This window comes from Mytilus californianus, unplaced genomic scaffold (genome assembly GCF_021869535.1).
Source record: "Mytilus californianus isolate M0D057914Y unplaced genomic scaffold, xbMytCali1.0.p SCAF_8, whole genome shotgun sequence".
Classification (NCBI taxonomy): Eukaryota; Metazoa; Mollusca; class Bivalvia; order Mytilida; family Mytilidae; genus Mytilus; species Mytilus californianus.
Genome location: NW_026262734.1, coordinates 99216048 through 99236607, shown reverse-complemented (window position 1 = coordinate 99236607; position 20560 = coordinate 99216048). Strand labels below are relative to the sequence as shown.

The 20560-nt window shown below is 33.4% G+C and overlaps 1 protein-coding gene across 4 annotated transcripts in view; it reads right to left on the bottom strand.

Annotated features, from left to right (window-relative positions):
• LOC127712685 (uncharacterized) overlaps positions 1–20560 on the bottom strand; it is a 140626-nt gene that overhangs the window by 103337 nt on the left and 16729 nt on the right. Inside the window, exons 10-11 of one of the 4 annotated variants that reach the window (XM_052219280.1) lie at positions 19147–19354; positions 16267–18323 (exon numbers count right to left, since the gene is read on the bottom strand). The exons of the other annotated variants lie outside the window; for them this stretch is intronic. Coding sequence (XP_052075240.1) covers positions 16441–18323; positions 19147–19354 — 2091 coding nt within the window. The 3' untranslated portion in view covers positions 16267–16440. Of the gene's footprint in view, positions 1–16266; positions 18324–19146; positions 19355–20560 lie in introns of those variants that run through there. 4 annotated transcript variants of the gene reach the window in all.

The window sequence follows — 20560 nt, the reverse complement described above, 5'->3', positions numbered from 1 at the left end:
CTAAAATGTATCACCGTCGAGTTTGACATCGATTTGTAGATAAACACCGAAGATACGAACGTATTTCCAAAAACGTCACTTTTTCTCCCTGCACATGGCAAATTAATTCAGGCCAAGCAAACTGCGCGCGAAATTTGAACAGGCCACACACAGTCGCGGAAAAAAACAAACCAGAAAGGAAAGTGTTTTAAGTATCATACCTCTATTTTCTTCCAAAAAATCACTTCTTTAAGTATTGTTATTTTGATTACCGCCACTCATTACAACATCCCCGAACAGTGAAATTTTGATCGCGAACAGTAACATTTTATTTCATAACCTGTAAGATGAAACCTTGAATTTCACAGGAAAAATACTCCCACTGCTTGGATAAATCTGTTAAGACAGTATTGATTCATTAGGTAAAGCCTTCATTATAGCATTTTTTCAACAAATATAGAATTTACAGCTGAATGATTGCATCAAAGTTATGTCCCTTGCTACTTAAAGGAAGCAAAAGGAAGACCAAACTTTCACCTAATCATGTAGTAAACTGGTGAACATTGAACAAACATTCAAAACTATAAAATGTTAAAAGCGAGCTCACGTCAATAGGTATAAACAATTCACCAAAGTTTCATGCAAATTGGTTAAAGTGTTGTTGAGTTAATGTCCGACATGTTGATGACGGACGGACTGACAGACAGACGGACAGACAACGGTATATCATAATAAGTCCCATAAAAGAGTATAAAAATTGTAGGTGAACCTACAACTTAATAAATTGTGAAAGATATAATATTTTGAATCTTGCAAATACATGTATATGATATTTCTTTTCAAAAATTCACTGTATAATTTTTAATTTTGTTTATTGTTCGACTGTATATTAACCTCTTAGACTAGATGTTTTTCAATTACATTCAGTTTGGCGTTGGGTTGATGTCTGATTGTTGTACATGTACATGTAATATTGACATGGGATTTATTTGTATAAATAACAACTATTCACCAAAGTTCACATTATGTACATGGATGTAAGTAAATTTAGGCAACCATACAGCCTTCATAAAATGAGGAAAAGCCTTGAAGGCTGTAAACCGTCCCAACATGAAAAGTATGCAACAATTCAATTAAGAAAAGTAATGGCCATTTTAACAACTAAACAACAGCTCAGTTTGGAACCCCCTCAAAAAAATAAATAAAATGTAATGAGGGATATCCCTTATTTTGCTGTTGTAGAAAAGAGAAAAAGAAAATTTAGCTTTTTTTAACTTTATATAAAGGGGGGTTGGTTTTTTTTTCAAAGGATGGTTCCACTAATTTTCAACAGAAAATGAAGATTGTTTTAAAAAGTCCATCTCATCTGGGACCAGTATATGTGTATTATGTATATGTGGAGTGGACAAATTTAAACCCGAAATCAAATGTTGATACTGTTCTACTTGAATACTGCACTGTAGTGGTAGGAAATCAAATTAAAACACATCAGTAAATAACAATGCCAGTGGTCGAATCAGAACTTTATATAGAGTGGGGGGAAGGCGCTGCCTGACCTACCAAGGGCCCACTCCAGTCATTGAATCAATCATGCTTCAGCGATTCCCTATATAATTACCCAAATTTTTCCCACAAAAGGGGAGGACTGGCCCCCAGGCAGTGGCTGATTAAGATTTTCATAAGAGCTGGCCCACTGACTAAGAGGTTGCCCACTCCAGTCATGCTTCGGTGATTCCCTATATAATCAACCAAATTTTCCCAACAAAAGGGGGCATGGGACTCTACCAGGGCCCCTGGATCCACCTATGAATGCAGAAACAAATTTATATGTCTCAATGGTGATGCATTCGAATGGAAACTTTTCCCGTGTAAATGTCATGTGTAAAACGGGAAAGATCATACTGAATTTCAGGTCTATGTTGTCATACACATTTCTTCATATTTAGGTCATTTTGAAACAGAAAAATATAAAGAAAATATCAACTTTATAAAATGTTTCTGTATCAAGTAAGTTTTTCAAGGAAAATAAGCTAATTAGTTTTCGCAAAAAAAATCCCTAATTATGTAACATGCATTAATAATAAATCCATTGTATTTGTTGCTGATGTTGGTAGAATATGATGGGATATATATGCTCTAGACTTCAGTTGTGACTAGACTAGAGCTTTATGTGTACAAACCGGACGTCAATGTATGTACTGTAGTAGAGCATACAAATTATATCACATTAATTCCTACACCTTAAACCCAAACACAATTTATAACTCATAACAATAATCCAACAATTCATTAATAAATTACGATGTCAATGGAAGAATTTCCCGCGCTAATGTCATGTGTAAAACGGGAAAGGCCATACTGAATTTCAGGTCTATCTTGTCATTCACGTTCCGATCAACTTACACAGTTATATAGAAAATATTTGTTAATTATATCAAAATTGGTTTTAAATTTAGTAACATTATCAGAACAAATATTTATTTCTCGCAGACAACGCTATATATACATTAACTCGACACTGAATCTAAAAACCCCTAAAACATAATGATATATGGAATCGTCCAAACAGATTTCCTAATATTGATAAAGGGGATATATGAAGAATCAGAACTATGCACACTGAAATAAGATCAGAGATAAAGCCCGACGTAAAGTAAAAACAACAACAAAAAACCTATATAAAAGCATTGTTTATTAAATTTGCTTGCATAAGAACCGTGAAGTCTAAAATAATGACGATTACGTGTATCCTGTCAACCCCTGAAAACAATAATGCTGTGTTCTTGACTACTTCCGCGCGCGATGGTCGGAATAATTAATATTTTATTATAGTGTATGTTAAATATATAAATAGAGATACTGAATTTATTAACTTATCTATAAAAAAGAAGATGTGGTATGATTGCCAATGAGACAACTCTCCACAAGAGACCAAATGACACAGAAATTAATAACTATAGGTCACCGTGCGACCTTCAACAATAAGCAAAGCCCATACTGCACAGTCAGCTATAAAAGGCCCCGAAATGACAATGTAAAACAATTCAATTATCTAGTATATTCAATGACTCTTCCATCCATAGCCAAATACCTCCATATTTTGATAATACAAAACCACCTATTATTTCGTATTCTTATAAAAAAACCAGCAGAAGTTTGATTTTTAATTATACGTCAGTTACATCAGACGTCAATATAGAAAATAATGCTCCTTCCACTTGAGACTGTGAAACATCTAGTTTTAGATATGTTCCCTATGGTCATGTCATAACAGGAGACCTCAACATCGTCGAATACCGTGAGGTCAAATATTTTCTTAAAAAATATCGTCCTCTATCTATAATAGATTGGAGACAGTGTCGTCAGGTCATTAAAGACGCTTTGTCTGCCTACTGTGAAAATTGGCGTAAACGTGAAAAATCTGATAAAAAATCTCTAGACAGTTATTTGAATAAAATTATGAATACTGTTGATATTCGTATATCTCATTTTGAAAACAATTCTAAAATTAATAATAGGGTCCATTATATACCCATTTCTAGAATAAAACATAAACTCTAAGTACTCGCAAAGCAGGTTGTGTTCGTACCGACAGACAAAGCATCCAATAATGTAGTGGTGGTGTGACGCATATACTACACGGAAGTTCTCCAAAACGAAATTATCAATTCGTCTACATTCAGGTCAATACGCTCCACAGAGAGTCAAAGTGTAAACAAGCATATCACTGCCACTACCTAGCGTAAAGCCTCTTCTGAACATTTGAAAGTCCCGACTATGTACTGGTTACCTAAATTACACAAACAACCATTTAAATTCCGTTTCATCTCCGCATTTAGTAAGTATTCTTCTACTCATCTGTCAGTGCTTCTAACTACCTTCCTTACTACTATCAAAGAACTTGTTATTAACTTTTGTAATAAAGCTTATGAAAATAATGGTATTAATTATTTTTGGAGTGTTAAAAATACTTTACGGGTTTTCGATAAAATACGTGCTTTTGATGGTCCTTTCAATTCTGTTGACAGTTATGATTTTTCTACTCTCTACACTACACTTCCATACAATCTTATCAATCAAAAGTTTTCATATTTAATTAAATGGTCTTTTGAAAAATCTCATTGCAAATTTATTTACTGTAACTCGTTTAAAGCCTTTTTCTGTAACGAAAAAGGAAAGTATGCTAGATACACTTACTGGAAATGTGAAGATATGATTGAAGCTTTAAATTTTCTCCTGGACAACATATATGTACGTTTCCGCGATAAAGTGTATCGACAGGTAGTAGGTATTCCTATTGGCACTAACTGCGCCCCTTTGATAGCAGATTTATTCCTGTATTGCTATGAATCTCAGTTAATGACTAAACACAGTAAAGACACGTCATTGTTACATTTGGTTGATACATTCAACAATACATACCGTTATCTTGATATTTTTTCGTTTAATAATCCAGAGTTCTCCAAATATACTACCGAAATTTACCCAAAGGAACATACTTTAAATAAATCTACTAGTAACATAAACAGCAGTAATTTACGACAAAAGAGACGATTTTTCATTCCCTATTGTTAATTTTCCTTTTTTAGACGGCGATGTTCCTTTGGCTCCATCATACGGTGTTTATATATCCCAACTCGTTCGTTATGCCCGTGTGTGTAGTGATGTCATAGCTTTAAACGAACGTAATCAATGCATCACTAGTAAATATTAAGGGATTTGGTTACCATAAATTACTTAAAACTTTTACTAAATCTTTTTGATAGATACAAAGATATGATTAGTAAATTTAGCTGTACCTGTAGAAAACTTATTAAAAACGGTATTTCATATCCTAAATTTTACGGTAATAATGTACTAAAAGCGCGGAAATCACTATGTGATCCGTGTGAACTCATCGAACCTTTAAACAAACTTATTAGTAAAGGTTATCTTACCAATGTTGTAATTAGATCTTTGAATATAGTTTACATTGGCACAAATATCGATTTTGTCATCAGCAAATTAAAACATAACTATATTTGTATTCTTTTCAAACGGCTTTTTTTTTGGGGGGTGGGGGGATGTATAAATACACACCCACGTTCATTTTCTATATAGAGATTAATCTATCTATGTATAAAATTATAAAAATTTATTAAAAGGTTAACTCCTAACTATCCTACTGCCTGTCTAAACTTTTTTTTTGGCATTGCACAAGTCATGTCTTCTTTGACTGTGCATGACGTTAAAACACTAAATCCTTGGGATGTGTTTTAGTTGATTTTAGTCTCTGATGCATGATTTTTTATTATTAATTGTTTTTGGCTTTTAATTAGCTTTCAGTAACTGCGAGTACTCTCAAATCGTACTTTCGTGTTAATTTGAACTGTTGATACAATTTGTAATGCATTTTTGATATTTAATGTTTACGATAAATTTTCACTTCCTTTCTCGTACTATGAACAACAAAATTATTTATTTTGTAAAAAATATTTCCGTACTCCATGTATACCTTGCAACAAAATTGTTTTTATTTATCTGTGTACGTTATTTTATTTGGCGGCATTTTGTCCAAGATTATGGTTGTCTTTCTGATATTGTTTTACATCTAACCCCTTGTTTTATTAATTTTGTATTTACATTGTGTCATAGATCAAATTTATTCGTTCAGTGTATGTTCACTTGTTTTTGTTAATATGTCTTTTGATTGAGTTAAGCCATTTCAATTGATATTTTATAGTGTGTCTTTCTATGTTGTGATGTTACACTATTGTTTCAGGTTAGAGTGAAGGTTGACGCCTATTAAAACGTTTAAACCCGCTGCATTTGTTTGCACCTGTTCTAAGTCAGGAACCTGATGTTCAGTGATTGTCGTTTGTTGATGTGGTTCATAAGTGTATCTCGTTTTTATATAGATTAGACCGTTGGTTTTCCTGTTTGAATGGTTTTACACTAGTCATTTTTTGGCGGCCCTTTATAGCTTGCTGTTCGGTGTGAGCCAAGGCTCCGTGTTGAAGGCCGTACTTTGACCTATAATGGTTTACTTTTACAAATTGTGACTTGGCTGGAGAGATGTCTCATTGGCACTCATACCACATCTTCTTATATCTAACAACTATTTCAAATTGTATTGTATCGTCCTGAACATGCATGAAATATTTACTACCGGTCGTCAAGCAACAATCAATCAATCAATTCAAGTTGTACTTGAAAATTACTGTTTATTTAATATAAATTTTGAAGCACTTTATTCATGCATGGAAGAAGGGGTGGCATCAATTTTGTCTAGTTTGGTAGGGTTAAGTTGAAGATTCATTTGTTTTATAAGCTGAATGTGCACCCGGTTAGGACGAAATAAATTTAAATCAGTACAATTAATAGGAAATTTACGAAACCGGACAGAGGAAATGAAAACAAAATAACAATAGCCATTCGGATCCCGTAACGGTTACATATTTTTTTCAATACCTCGGAGTAAAGATAACGTTCTTCTGTATTCAGTAACGTCATCCTTTTTCTGTCAAATTCTTTGCATATCGTTCAGCTTTGAAGCAATTTATCTATAAAAAAAACAAGGATGGTGGCATATGTGTTTCTATACCTGCACGGATTCAGTATATAATCCTGAATATTATGTTAGATTTTAGTCCTTTCTCCGTATGTAAGAACATTGCACAAGGTCATGTTTTTTCTCTGATTGTTTAAGACGTCTTTAAACTTAATCCATTGGATGTTGGATGTGTACTGATTGATATTTTAGTCTTAGATGCATGATTTTTTGTTAGTTGTTATTGGCTTTGCACTAGCTGTCAGTAACTGCGAGTACTCTCAGATCTGTACTGAGTGTCTTTTTTGTTGTGAGGATGTATAAGTACCCGTCCACGTCCACTCGTTTTTGTTAGATGTATTTCTATTTTATCCATCTGATGAGTTAAACCTTTTTCAAATGATTTTTATAGTTTGTTCTTATGTTGTACTGTTACGCCACTGTCCCAGGTTAAGGGGAGGTTCGCGCCTTCAAACGAGTTAAGCCCCGCCACATTCTGTATGTGCCTGTCCCAAGTTAGGAGCATGTAAATCAGTTGTTGTCGTTTGTTGCTGTGTAACATATTTATTTTTGTTCATTATTTTGTACATAAATTAGGCCGTTAGTTTTTCTCGTTTGAATTGTTTAACATTTGTCATTTCGGGGCCTTTTATAGCTGACTATGCGGTATAGGCTTTGTTTATTGTTGAAGGCCGTACGGTGACCTATAGTTGTTACTTTCTGTGTCATTTGGTCTCTTGTGGAGAGTTGTCTGATTGGCAATCATACAACATCTTCTTATTTTTAAAAATAGCCATCCATTGAATAATTCAAAAAAAAAAAAATAAGTAAAAAAAAGCATTTTCCCTATATATCAATGTAAATTCATTGCCAAAGTTGATGTTGTCTCATGAAAATTACAAAAAGCAAAAATGGTGACCCCATTTTTTATTTCATATTCCAATGTAACTTGAATAAAAGAACAAGTGGGCCAAAAATTTTCGAAATCGGTATTTGGTATCGTGTTACCTTAAATATCTGTTAATGTTCATAAATACTACATAATGCCTAAATGATAAAATTCGCACATACCAGTTGATATTTATGTTTTGGCAAACACAAATAATTGTATAGTACTTCAATTTTTGGACGAAAGATTGCCCGTAGAGCGCGTGCAACACAGTTTTCACCAGTACGTTATCTGCCTGTCCGTCTTTCAACTTCGTGTCCGGCGCATAACTTGTGTACCATTAAACTTAAGTGAATCAAACTTGGTATGCAAATGCTAGGGATGTGTAATATACCAAAGTCAGTCACTCTGGCCTTGACTTTGACATTTGACACCTATATATATATCAAAGTAAATCCTTGTCCAATACATGTCCTGCTCATAACGTTGTACGATAAAACTTAGGTAAACCAAACTTGCTATGCACTTAAAAAATGAGCTTGCTTACATCCACTTCATTTAAACTTTGGTGGATAGTTTCCACATGGGCAATCATACCACATCTCCTTTTTTTATTTGGACAGTGTGCAACACCAAAATCAGGTCGCTTTGACCTTGACTTTGTTCTTTCACCCCTATAATATTAACTTTTCTACCGTGGCACTTAGACATGTTAGATTAACAAAACTTTGTCTATAGAAATGTTATATTGACCATGACCCTTACGATAGTAAAACATTGTCTGATGGTGTGCTGTGCATAACGGTGTACGGTGCCAAAAGTGAAGATAATTTAACGACGGGATGTCAATTGCGGGTTGGAAGTGAAAACTTCAAAAGCGTTTTTCCCTGGAAAATAGATATGAAATTTATGAGGTCGGTTATTGACCTGATACGTCACCGAAGTTTGGAATCGTCTGTGTTGTTTACATTTCGTTATTTTTTATGAATGGCCCCAAAACGCAGGGAATTGAGGGAAGAACCCGTTTCTAATCGTACTGTTCAGCAAAATTTGTATGAAGAGGGGTATAAAAAGTGTGTTGTAAAAATTCCATTAGAATTCGTGCTGCAAATGTCAAAAAAGGCTGGCTCAAATGGAGACAGCAATTCGTAATATATGGACAGATATACCCTTAGAATGTATAAGAAAACTTTATGATTAGATTCCAAGATCGATGCAAGTGATCAGGGCAAAAGGAAACATCACAAAATATTAGGTAAGTTCAGATCATTTTATTAATATAATTACAAAGGTTGAAAGGTGACAGGTACCTGACAACTGTATGTGGCAGCCATCTTGAAATTATCTTCACTTTTGGCACATGTCTGTAGTTTAAGTAAACTAAGTCAAACTAAGTGTCCAGATGCATTATGGGGAGGTAATAAGATAAGGTCAGTGTGGCTTTGACCTTTGATCCCAAATAGGTTGATTGATCTTTAACATTGATATGATTGAAAGCAAAAAATCTTAAAATGTCATTGTTTCAATACTGAATTTCACAGATGCAACTAAAATGTATGTGCGTTGGCATTAGTCCCGCTTTGCACACAGCTCTAGTTTTCATAGAAACTTTGCACAGTATCCATCTACTAGAGGCTAATGCACTACATGTTACCAAGAGTATACGGATGTGAAACGTTTTATGTCCGAGTAAGATACAAATATACTCATTCTCTGAAAATACCAGCATTGGGGTAATAACACGAGCTTCACAGTCCTTTGAAACTGAAACTCTATCTCCAGAGCCCGTAGTCATATCAATTGAGTGCGAAGCCCTATCATTGGAGTCAATATCCGTACCATTGAACCCCGAGGTCCTATCAGTGGTGCCCAAAGTCGCACTATAACATTAGGATAGAACCAAGAGCCCATGGTATCCCCAACAACATATAGGGTATATGTGAATAGTTATAGTTTCAACTACGCTAGATATAGCCCTTTAAGATGTACTCTTTATATGTTGTTGGAAAATGTTAAAGAACCCTTTACTGTACAGCATAAGTAGAAATGACGACAATAACCCAAATAATACGAAATAATGCCATGTCAAGATTACTTGAAGATACTCTGAATCTGCTCTTGTGGCCTCGCTGGACTCATCCTCTAATGCGGGATGTCGTTGCTTCGATTCCTGGCCAGGTCAAACTTGAATATTAATTTATGCTGCTAACCCGCTAAACCCGCGGCAGTAAGGAGTGACTTGTCGACTCCGAGTCTAAATAATGTACAAGGACATGGAAACTATTTTCCCGCGTGCTCAGTCCGGCTAAATGTGTCGATTTTGTACAAAACAGGGTCCATTTTCAAATTACATTAACATGTTTACCTCCTGAAATGCATGAAATGCCAATGACCATAAATACTAGTCCATATCCATATCTCATGCCACAGGACCATAAATACTAGTTCATATGCATAATCTCATGCCACTAGACCATAAATACCAGTTTAGGTGCATAATCCCATGCCACTGGACCATAAATACTAGTTCATATCCATAATATCATGCCACTGGACCATAAATATTAGTTCATATCCATAATCTCATGCCACTGGACCATAAATACTAGTTCATATCCATAATCACATGTCACTGGACCATAAATATTAGTTCATAGATATAAGAAGATGTGGTATGAGTGCCAATGAGACAACACTCCATCCAAGTCAAAATTTATAAAAGTAAACCATTATAGGTCACAGTACGGTCTTCAACACGGAGCCTTGGCTCACACCGAACAGTAAGCTATAAAGGGCTCCAAAAATTACTAGTGTTAAACCCTTCAAACGGGAAAACCAACGGTCATATCCATAATCTTATGCCACCGGACCATAAATACTAGTTCATATCCATTATATCATGCCACCGGACCATAAATACTAGTTCATATCCATAATTTCATGCCACTGGACCATAAATACTAGTTCATATCCATAATCTCATGCCACCGGACCATAAATACTAGTTCATATCCATAATCTCATATCACTGGATCATAAATACTACTTCTGAAATTCATATCCATAATCTCAACTTTTTTAACCTGCTGACAATAAAAATAATGGTTTTTATTTCATTCTTATATTGTTTAAAAAAAAAAAGAGGCGAAAGATACCAGAGGGACATTCAAACTCATAAGTCGAAAATAAACTGACAACGCCATGGCTAAAGAAGAAAAAAGACAAACAATAGTACACAAAACACAACATATAAAACTAAAGACTGAGCAACACGAACCCCACCAAAAACTTTAAACGATCATACAACAACGTTATAACAGTGCAGAAAATCACGTGCTATTTCAAAAGAAATTAAAAAAAAAACGATTTTCTATTTGAAAAGAAAATAACAGTAAATAGAAAAATTAAGTAACGTTTTAAACTGTCGATCGAAGATATTATTAATCCTACCTAACCTTCCAAAAAGTCTTATTACATTAGTAGAATTTAAACTGGATCTTGAAAATCTATTAACCGAAGGCATAGATTTGATTGAAAAGTCTCATAAGTATATGCTTTATACATATGTGTTGTTCATTGTTGTCTTTTTTTGAAAGAGTGTTGATAATTGATGTTGTCTTTCTTACTTTCCAGTATTTAAAGCGAATTGTGTTATCCTTGTTTAGGTATTATAAGGAAATACAACATATATATGATATCGATTTAAGAGCGCTGGATCCTTAAAAATGTTTTTTTATAATCGTTTATAACCCAATCAATTATTAGAAAACGTTAAAGTTACGTTTTGAATTTCATATAAGATGTAGCAAGTTTGATTTGTTGTTTCAGATCGTTGCTGAATTGAAAAGTTAATGTTGTATAATCCATAGCCTCTCTTTAAATGACTACATGTATTGGTCGTACCGGGCGTAGCGTTAACCACCATATGTCCGTTATGAATAAGCTACACCCGGCCATGTAAATCTCTTTTTAGTAATTCCATATGATCGTTCCGCTTTATTATTGTAGACTTTGAATAGATCTTTACCCTCTCCCCCTAAAAAAAAATACAAGCAAACAACAACAACATATAGAAAACCAACAACAAACAAACAACACAAATACAAAAAGCAAATGTCAGTTAGAGAGACTAACAGAAATGAAAGATAAAAGTAGAATTTGACCATCTAGTACTTATACCAAATGCCGAATAATTGTCACACGTTTATATGAAAATGAGCAAAAAGTTACTGTAAGAATTTCATCAAAGTATCAAACTTGAATTTCCTAAATGCTTTGGCCATATCCTACTAAGCCATCTACATCTTATTATGTTAGGGACAGAACATTGATACAAATTGACAGAATCAAATTGTTATCCATCATCCTTTTCACTTGGAGCATTAAACGTAGTACCTTTCTTCTATTCTCTTTGAGGAGGGGGCTCGGTTGCTGAGTGGTTCAAGTTGTTCATCTATGGTATCACTAGCCTGTCAACACAGAGGCTGTGAGTTCGAACCCCGCACTTGGCAAGTGCGTTCGACTCCAATCTTAATTGACTAGGATTGTCAGTTTTCCTGACGAAGGTCAGTGGTTCTCTCCGGGCATTCTGGTTTCCTCAACCAATAAAAACTACCGCCACGATAAAGCCAATAGTGACGAAAGTGGCACTAAATACAATCAATCAATCAATCTATTACTAAATTGATTTTCTTAACTGAATTACAACTAGCAATTATACTATGAATTAATTCCTTTCTCTGTTGCCAGTCTTTTGTTCTTACTATATTTTTTTTTAAAATACGCTGTCGATTGAAACTTACATTCAAACGCACATACTTATGCGTCTGGTGTATCAAATTAAAAGTTTTTGATGGGGTTTTACAACCACGGAGTCGATTCCACTGCTGCATGCCCGGAGATTATCACATGCCCAGTAGTCAGCACTTTTGTGTTGACGTGAAATATCTTTGATATGGTCATTTTTTTTTATAAGACTACTGGTTATAAAATGTTTAGTTTTTCGAAACACCGAGGTTTTTTTAAATAAAGGCATAGGTTACCGGAACCTTATCCTACACAACTTTCTTAAAATGTCAATGTTTGATACTAAATTTTGATTTTGTCTAACAACTGTTTTGATTCGAGCGCCACTGATGACTCTTATGTAGAAAAAACGCGTGTGTATTTCACCATTTATTAGCCTGGTATCTGTGATGAGTTTTAATCAACATTTTACTTATTAACTTCTAACCTCTCAAAATAGAATGTCTCATAAAGGGATACAATTTTCGAGCGTTTTCTTAAATAATAATCATATTCCTCGACCGCTGCTATCATAAAAGTACTGAAAACTTATACTTTTCGACCGTTTTATCGACAATGAAAATCCGTGTAAATACATGAATCAAAATTGTTAAATTTGATGTATGCCTTTTTGTGCTTCTTTGTTACATTTGTTTGTTTTTATAGTGATTAAGATGATAACACAGTGTTGACTGCTGTACCCCTATTTTTGACATTTTTACCTATTGTGTCTGTTTGTTTTGTTCACGCATTGCTGTCAATATAATGGAATTTGATGCGACTGTCATACAAGTGAGAGGTTTAGTTAGCTATAAAACCAGGTTCAATCCACCATTTTCTACATAAGAAAATGCCTGTACCAAGTCAGGAATATGACAGTTGTTATCCATTCGTTTGATGTGTATGAGCTTTTGATTTTGCCATTTGATTAGGGACTTTCCTTTTTGGAATTTTCCTCGGAGTTCAGTATTTTTGTGATTTTACTTTTTGTGTTGTTGTCTCATTGAACATCTTTCATCTATATTCAATAAAAATTATGTCTTGTTTTTTTTCATTTTATTGTTTTGATTTTTTGTATTGCACATCTTTTTAGTGAAATACTTCTAGTGAACTTTTCATATATCTAAAACAAAACAAAAAATCATAATTGTATTTCTACTATAAACAACAAAGTAAAATTGAAAAGCAATATCAAATAAAAAGAATTTCTACAATTTTGACAGAAGAAATACAAAAAATCCCATAAGTCAAAAAATGATAAATGTATAATCTTTCCTAATATAAAACAAGCTCAAATACACAAAACATAGCAAAATTAAACTTTTTTTGTGTAAACTTTGTATTAATTCCTAAAATAAAATGACAAATATTGTTACAATGAGAAGAATATTTTTTTAAAATACCTTCAACAAAATCGTACCAACATTTGTTGCGGGTCAGTCCTTTAAACACTGGTTGATTTGCAACACCTTTGAATGATATCTTCAAAAGGGCCTGTATTCGAATAACACTTACAAATTTTGGTGTCTCTAAAGCGCTTTTCTTGATTTACTCTTCATCAGAAACACACAAACCCGAAAAATTGAAAACCAATGATGTATAAATAATTTATAACTTAAGGATTCTAAAACGATTAGACCTTTTGAAATTCTAATAAACATTTTCAAAGTTTAAATCAATTCGGTGGATGTGACATTTGTAGCTAATGCCGCTTCAACTAGTATGCTTAAGATCTAAAGCATAGAGCTAGTCCCAAAATTTGCACGCATATTGAGTCCATGCATTATTTATTGAATCTATAGAACTTTAATAATGCTCTTGTACGTTTCAGTTTCTTGTAAAGCTAGTGTGAAGGTTTAAGTCAGTTTGGTGGACTGAACTTCGAGATCAAGACATTTAAAGCAAAGAAGATGAAGATTAAAGTGTAAATGCGATATGCGGTGTGATCATTGTACAGGTATAAGCATAATGAAAACAGTTCCATCGAATTATTCAGTCACTGCCATGACTTATTTAAGTAATTGTCTGTATAATGTCCCTGTTAGTACTTAGTTTTCACAATTTGTGTAGCCAATAGAAATAAATTGATTACCGGTATAATACTTAACAACAAAATGATTTGCTGCGCATTTCTAATATTTAGTTTATCAATATTTTCGTAAAGGTTGTTACTGGACCAAATTGACGAACGATTGCTTCTCCGGATATATCTTCTTTTCCGTACATAATCATGATAATATAAAAATATATGTTTCTTTCTGTTTCTTCTTCCAACTTAATATCTTTATTCTTAGGTAATTAACATGAAATCTTCAGTTGGTCCAATTTATACACTCTTATAAAACTCAATATTTCCATGCTAAACTTTGAGTAAATATTAGATATACAGTACAAATATATGCTAAAGTAAAAAGTAAATATATAAAACAACCAACTCAATCGAACAGAATTATCCCGTCTCTGAACTTATCTGAAAAATAGGGCTATAATATCTATATATAAACTGACAACGCGCATGTCAAAAACGAAAAAACGACGAAATGCATAGTACACATGCGAATTTTATGTTGATAAATCTTCAGATAAAAAAATATTACAAACATACTACCGTAAGTTGAGAGTTTATAATGAACGCGGTAAACGATTTTGATTCTAAGACGAACGCCTGCCATAACGAATCTGACTTTGTACTTTGTAATTTCTTATATGCAAAAGCAACATCACGTATCTTTGGATATTCCAGGTATTGAAAAATGCTGTATCGCATCATTTAGATAATTTTTAGATAATCAAAAAACATCTTTTGTCAACACTTCATTTCATAGAAAATCATAAAATCATAAAATCACCAACAAAAAGGACGTATTTTCCGGATATTGTATGACTTAATTTCCGAACGCACAAAACGTGATTTTGGATCAGTCTGATGTATCTTATTGTTACTGTAAACCAAATTTCGCGGATACTTTATTTCGCGTTTAGCCCTTTCAAGCCCACTTCGCGGTTATCATTTTGCGATTTTCAAATTTACTTGATGTAGTTAAATCAAGAAAGATCCAAGTTTTATGTATTCTCGACGATTTTTTTCGCGTTTTTTTTTTGTTGCGAAAATAAATCGCTCGCGAAAATTTCTTTGTTTACAGTATTTTTACATAATTATTCATTTTTATGTTTACCGTCTGATCCACAATTCCATGTTATAGATATGGAGCAAGACGCCATATTGGATTTCTGATCTTAAACATTCAATTATTACAATATGACGAAAATTAAAACACCACATACTTCAAAAATCTAGATTAAATGAGATATTATTAAAATTTGGAACATACAAGAAAATAGATAACCTACAATGTAATATTTTTCATTCAAATAATGTCATAATTTACCATGTCAATGCGGCATATTCATATTTCGTCAAATTTTATTCTATAGATGTCATACATTTCGGAAATAAATACGAAAACCAATAGCATTACAGAATTTCAAAAGAGCACTTGACGACATCAATTGCAAAGGACAAGGTACGATAAGGCCTGTGTTTGGCCCCCCTATTTTCTCATTTTTCAAATTCTGTTTTGGAAAGCTACTTATTATGTTGAAATATTCCCTGAGGTTTGAAGTTTGTTTGGATAAACTTCAAAACCACTAATTTTAGCAACTAGGTGAGGTGAGGGGGTTAACTTTCTGTTATTATTCAAATATTGTAATTATTATTCACTTTGCAGGTGTTTTTTAGTTTAGAATTTTTAGTTTTTAAGTGCCTGCGGCAACGTGACCCAGGAATTTTTTTTATTCCAATGTCATGAGAACTGTTTTTGCTGTCTAAATCGCCATAATTTTCTCGGGGTCACGTAGGCGCACGCTATTAAATTTTAAGAAACAATGGCCAAAAATCGTAATTTTTCCTTCTTTTGGAATTGTTGATGCCCTTTTAACCCCCTAATATCACCCATTTTCTGAAAATAATGGTTTTGAAGTTCATCCAAACAAACTTTGAACCTAAGGGAATATTTTAACAGTACAAGTAGCTTTCCAAAACATAATTTGAAAAATAAGAAAATAGGGTGGCCAAAAACGGGCCTTATCGTACCTTGTCCTTTGGCAGTCGAACATAACTACATCCGCCTATACAGTGTTTTCACTTTATTTTGAAGAACAGGTTGATCATGGCGGTCTGCTAATTCTAAAGTGCTTAAAGTTTGATAAAAAAAAATTATAAAAATTACAGCGCGTTTGTTTTTCAATCAGAAAAAAACTAATTAATGAATAGGGCAAGTAATATTAAATTGGAGACGACCAAAGGTACAGAATATATGAATGAATTTACGGCAGCCGATGACCTAAATGTCGTTTGAATTGCAGATGGCGATGAAACTGTAATTTTATTTTTGTCATACGATGATTTGGATGTCTGATCCACTGCGCTCGTCGACGTAAACGGTACTGTTGTTTTATAGAAAGATGATTCGGTTGTCCTAACGACTGCACCAGTAGACGTAGCAGGTACTTTTGTTTCGCTAGCCGAGGATTTGTGTGTCATATCTAGTACACCTGTGGAAATATCAGGTACTGTTGTCGTATCGCTCGCTGATTTGGTTGTCGTTTCGACTTCTGTTGAAAAGACGGTATTTGTATTGGAAACGATTGAAGTTGATGAAAATTTTACTGAAGATGTTAATAAGTTGTTGGACTTTGATGTCACTGAAATGTCAGTTGACGCTTCCGAAGACGCAATCAAAGTTGTTGTCAAGATTTCATCCGATGTCACATAAATTATCACATAAACAACACCCGATAGTGATGGAATCCCGTCATCTCTGCACATTACTTGAAGCCTTATCTCGCCAACTTCTAACGGACTTTGTAATAAAGTAACAACTCCAGTATGGGAGTCTATAGCAAATGTCTCATTTTCAAAACCAGTTATTTCAAACGTGATTTCATTTTTATCGAGATCATAAGCGTGAACTGTAAGAATACGCATTTCTTTTTGAGTTTCCGTTGATAGTGTTATCGAGTAAGACGTTTTGTTGAATTTTGGAGGATACATGTTTTTTTGCCCAAATGTTAAAACATATTTCATTTCTATTTTTTCCGACACACTATTATTGCTTTTTATAAAGTCAAACAAATGAATAAGATTCGAGTCTAGTATATGAGTGGTAGTCCATATATTTTTATCAACTACTATATCGCGATTATCATCCGACTTGACAGAAAGTAAAGTTTGATGAGGCCTTGTGATATTATTTTTTACCCTTGCATAGAACCAATTAGATGTATTAGTGAGTACCTCCATATAAACTAGAGTATATGTTATCATATCGGAATTAACGAAAGTACTTGACGATAATCCTAGTGCAGTTGCACTCATAACGTCATATACATCAGATCCATTTGCACTGTTGTAGACCTTTTCTGGTATCCCTTTGTTATCAACAAAGTCATTTACCAAAAAATCGTCAAAGCCATCATCCTGATCGTCTCTGAAGAGTCTTACCAAATGAATAAGTTCATGATACCATACATTTTCAAAAAGTGAAAGTTGTGGATCTCCTAATGGATTTATATTCTCAAATGTTGCACTGAAGTTATAGAAGGTTCCTTTAAGTGTTGACGTCAACATCCATCTGGCTGTCTTGGTTTCGAAAGATTTTATATCCCCAAAGTCAACAATAAGAGACGGTGTAATTGGTTCGTTACCTAAAAAACCGCCAATTATTTTAAAAGTGATAAGCAATCCTTTTTCATTTTCTATAATTTGTGGTTGCGCCGATGATATTTTAAGAGCTCGTGCGATCCCGTAGCCAGAATTCCTTACCATAACTGCTAAAGTAAATGGGATAACTGGCTCTTCTTCCGTTGTCAAAGGATCATCCCCTCTAACATATTTTTCATGAAAATAATGTAGCACCAGGCTTGGGTTAGGCTTTACTGTGATTGTATCTGGTAGCAATAGAACAGAAAAGTTTGATCCCCCTACCCGATATGACAATCTACCACCAACGTTAAATAATACATCATCATTTGGTGCTGCTGTGGAGTACGGTATAATCAGCCATTCTGCTGATCCCGATAAATCAACTCCTAGTCGACCGTCACCGTCTACCCCTGTCAGTCCTAATAAATCTGGGTCCCCTGAAAAGAAGATGGCTTACATTAATTACGTACAATTCTTTCATAAAACGACTTTTTCTGTGTATACTACATATGTTGTAACGATAATATAGTAGATGAATATTTCCACTGATTTCTGCTTACAGATTCAAAACACACATACGAAGCGGTATTTCACCAAATGGAAAATTAAGACTAACGAAAAATCAAAAATTGAAGTAGCCTTATACCCTTAATCTAAGACATTAATAATACTTATAATTCTTATAAAAGGGTAATAACAGTAGCATCTTTGACATTGCAAGAAGTTTTTTATATAATGTGCATCATTTTTGGTTGGTTATATAAGTTTTTTCTTATGCTCCTTCACACCATTTTTAAGTCATGTCTATCTGTTTCATTTTCTATCGTTTCCATTTCATGCAACAATATCAATAGGAATTGACATGTTTCTATGAAAGGCAATTACTTCGTCCATAAAAGAAAACACAAGAAGTCACTTAATTACCTGCACAATAAAAAACTAATTACTGATGGGCTCTGATTTATAGGTGGCATGATTTTGAAATAAATGTATTCCTCCAAATTTGTTAAAATAACTAGAAAACACCAACGAAATCAGAAGAAATTGTTGTCTTCATGTTCACTTACGTTTGTTTTGTTTGTTATGAATTCAATTTTTATAGCTCACTCTTTGGTATGTGGTTCTCATTATTGACGGCTGTACAGTGATATAATGCTGTATATGTTTTGGACTGCTGTTGGTCTTTGGTCTTTTCTCTTGTTATACTGATTTTACTGCTGGATTTTATTTGCCTAAGTTTTTTTATCAATTTTTACTTACCAATAGAAAACAAATAATTAACAACTTCTCCTGATCCAGTGTTGTGCTTGATTTCAATTTGAACATGAATACTTTCAAGAGCTGTGTTTTCACCGTTTTCGATTTCAAAACGAGCATTAAAAGCATCTCTGGTTAGTACAAGATCCTGAACAATTCTCACACGGACCTTGGCACATACTGCACCGTCCTTTTTACTGCTCCCTTCTGCCTATAGACAAGTATTTAAATCAATATATTTTCGTGCGTGCGAAGCTATTTTATGGATGTACCTTCAATAGGAACGTTCGAACCAACAAATTAATGAAAGCCAGGGATGTATAAATGCGTTAAAATGTTAGAAGCTGTATGATAAAAAGAAAACAATTAACAATGGTGCATGGATGATAGACAAATCAAAATGGAAATTCGGTACTGAATCCTTTTTATTAGTTTCTACATATATTTTCGCTTTTTTTTTTAAATTATCATATAGTAATAGCATGTTTTTCCAAGTTGCGTTTTCTTGTCATACGCAAAAATGGTTACACCAGTTATCAACAAATCCAATTAATCACATACAGCTTAGTTTAAAAGATAGCATTCTAATAACATCAATGGTACCAATGGTTATGCATCAGATTCGCATTTTGACAATTAATGTCTTTTTGGTGATGCTCGAGGTCGAAATATTTGAAAATCCAGAACCTAATAAAACAATGGAAGAGCTGATCAAAACAAAAAGGACCTAAATTGTAAATTTAACCTATACATTACATCCGAAATAATGTATAACTATTACATGTATAACCTTAAGTGTTTTTCTATTTATTGATCCTATTTTTTTTTGTATACATGTACTTTAAAAACCGATATTGCTTTTCCTATGTATGATTTTCTTATTGAGCATGTTTAAGATTTCATTCCCATTCCATTATCAATCTTTTTCGTTTAATGATAATACTAATATGATTACGTTATCAGCATTTAAGGAGAAATTAATATGAGACAGGTTTTAACTAAGAAAGAGGACGAGGTCGGTAGAAATAATTATTTTAATACTTCAGACAAATGTACTAGGGTCATCAAATTTTGTTGTTATTATAATAGAGATTCTGACATAAAAAATAAAAAAAAACCACTTTAGAATAACAACAATCCATTACTTCTGAGATGCCCCTTCTCAGTGGCATCATGACCGAGGGCTGGACAATACATTCCTCTTTATTAAATCGGAAAACAATTCTGTTGAAAAAGTAGCTGAAATACGGAAACGTATTCGATGTTGGTTATGTTGTTCAGATTTTTATTTATGACGCATTGTTTTCAATATTAACAAAGATAAAGTTTTTCCATATTCAAGTATTATCATAATTACAAATATAAAAGAAGGACGAAAGATACCAGAGGGACAGTCAAACTCATAGATCGAAAACAA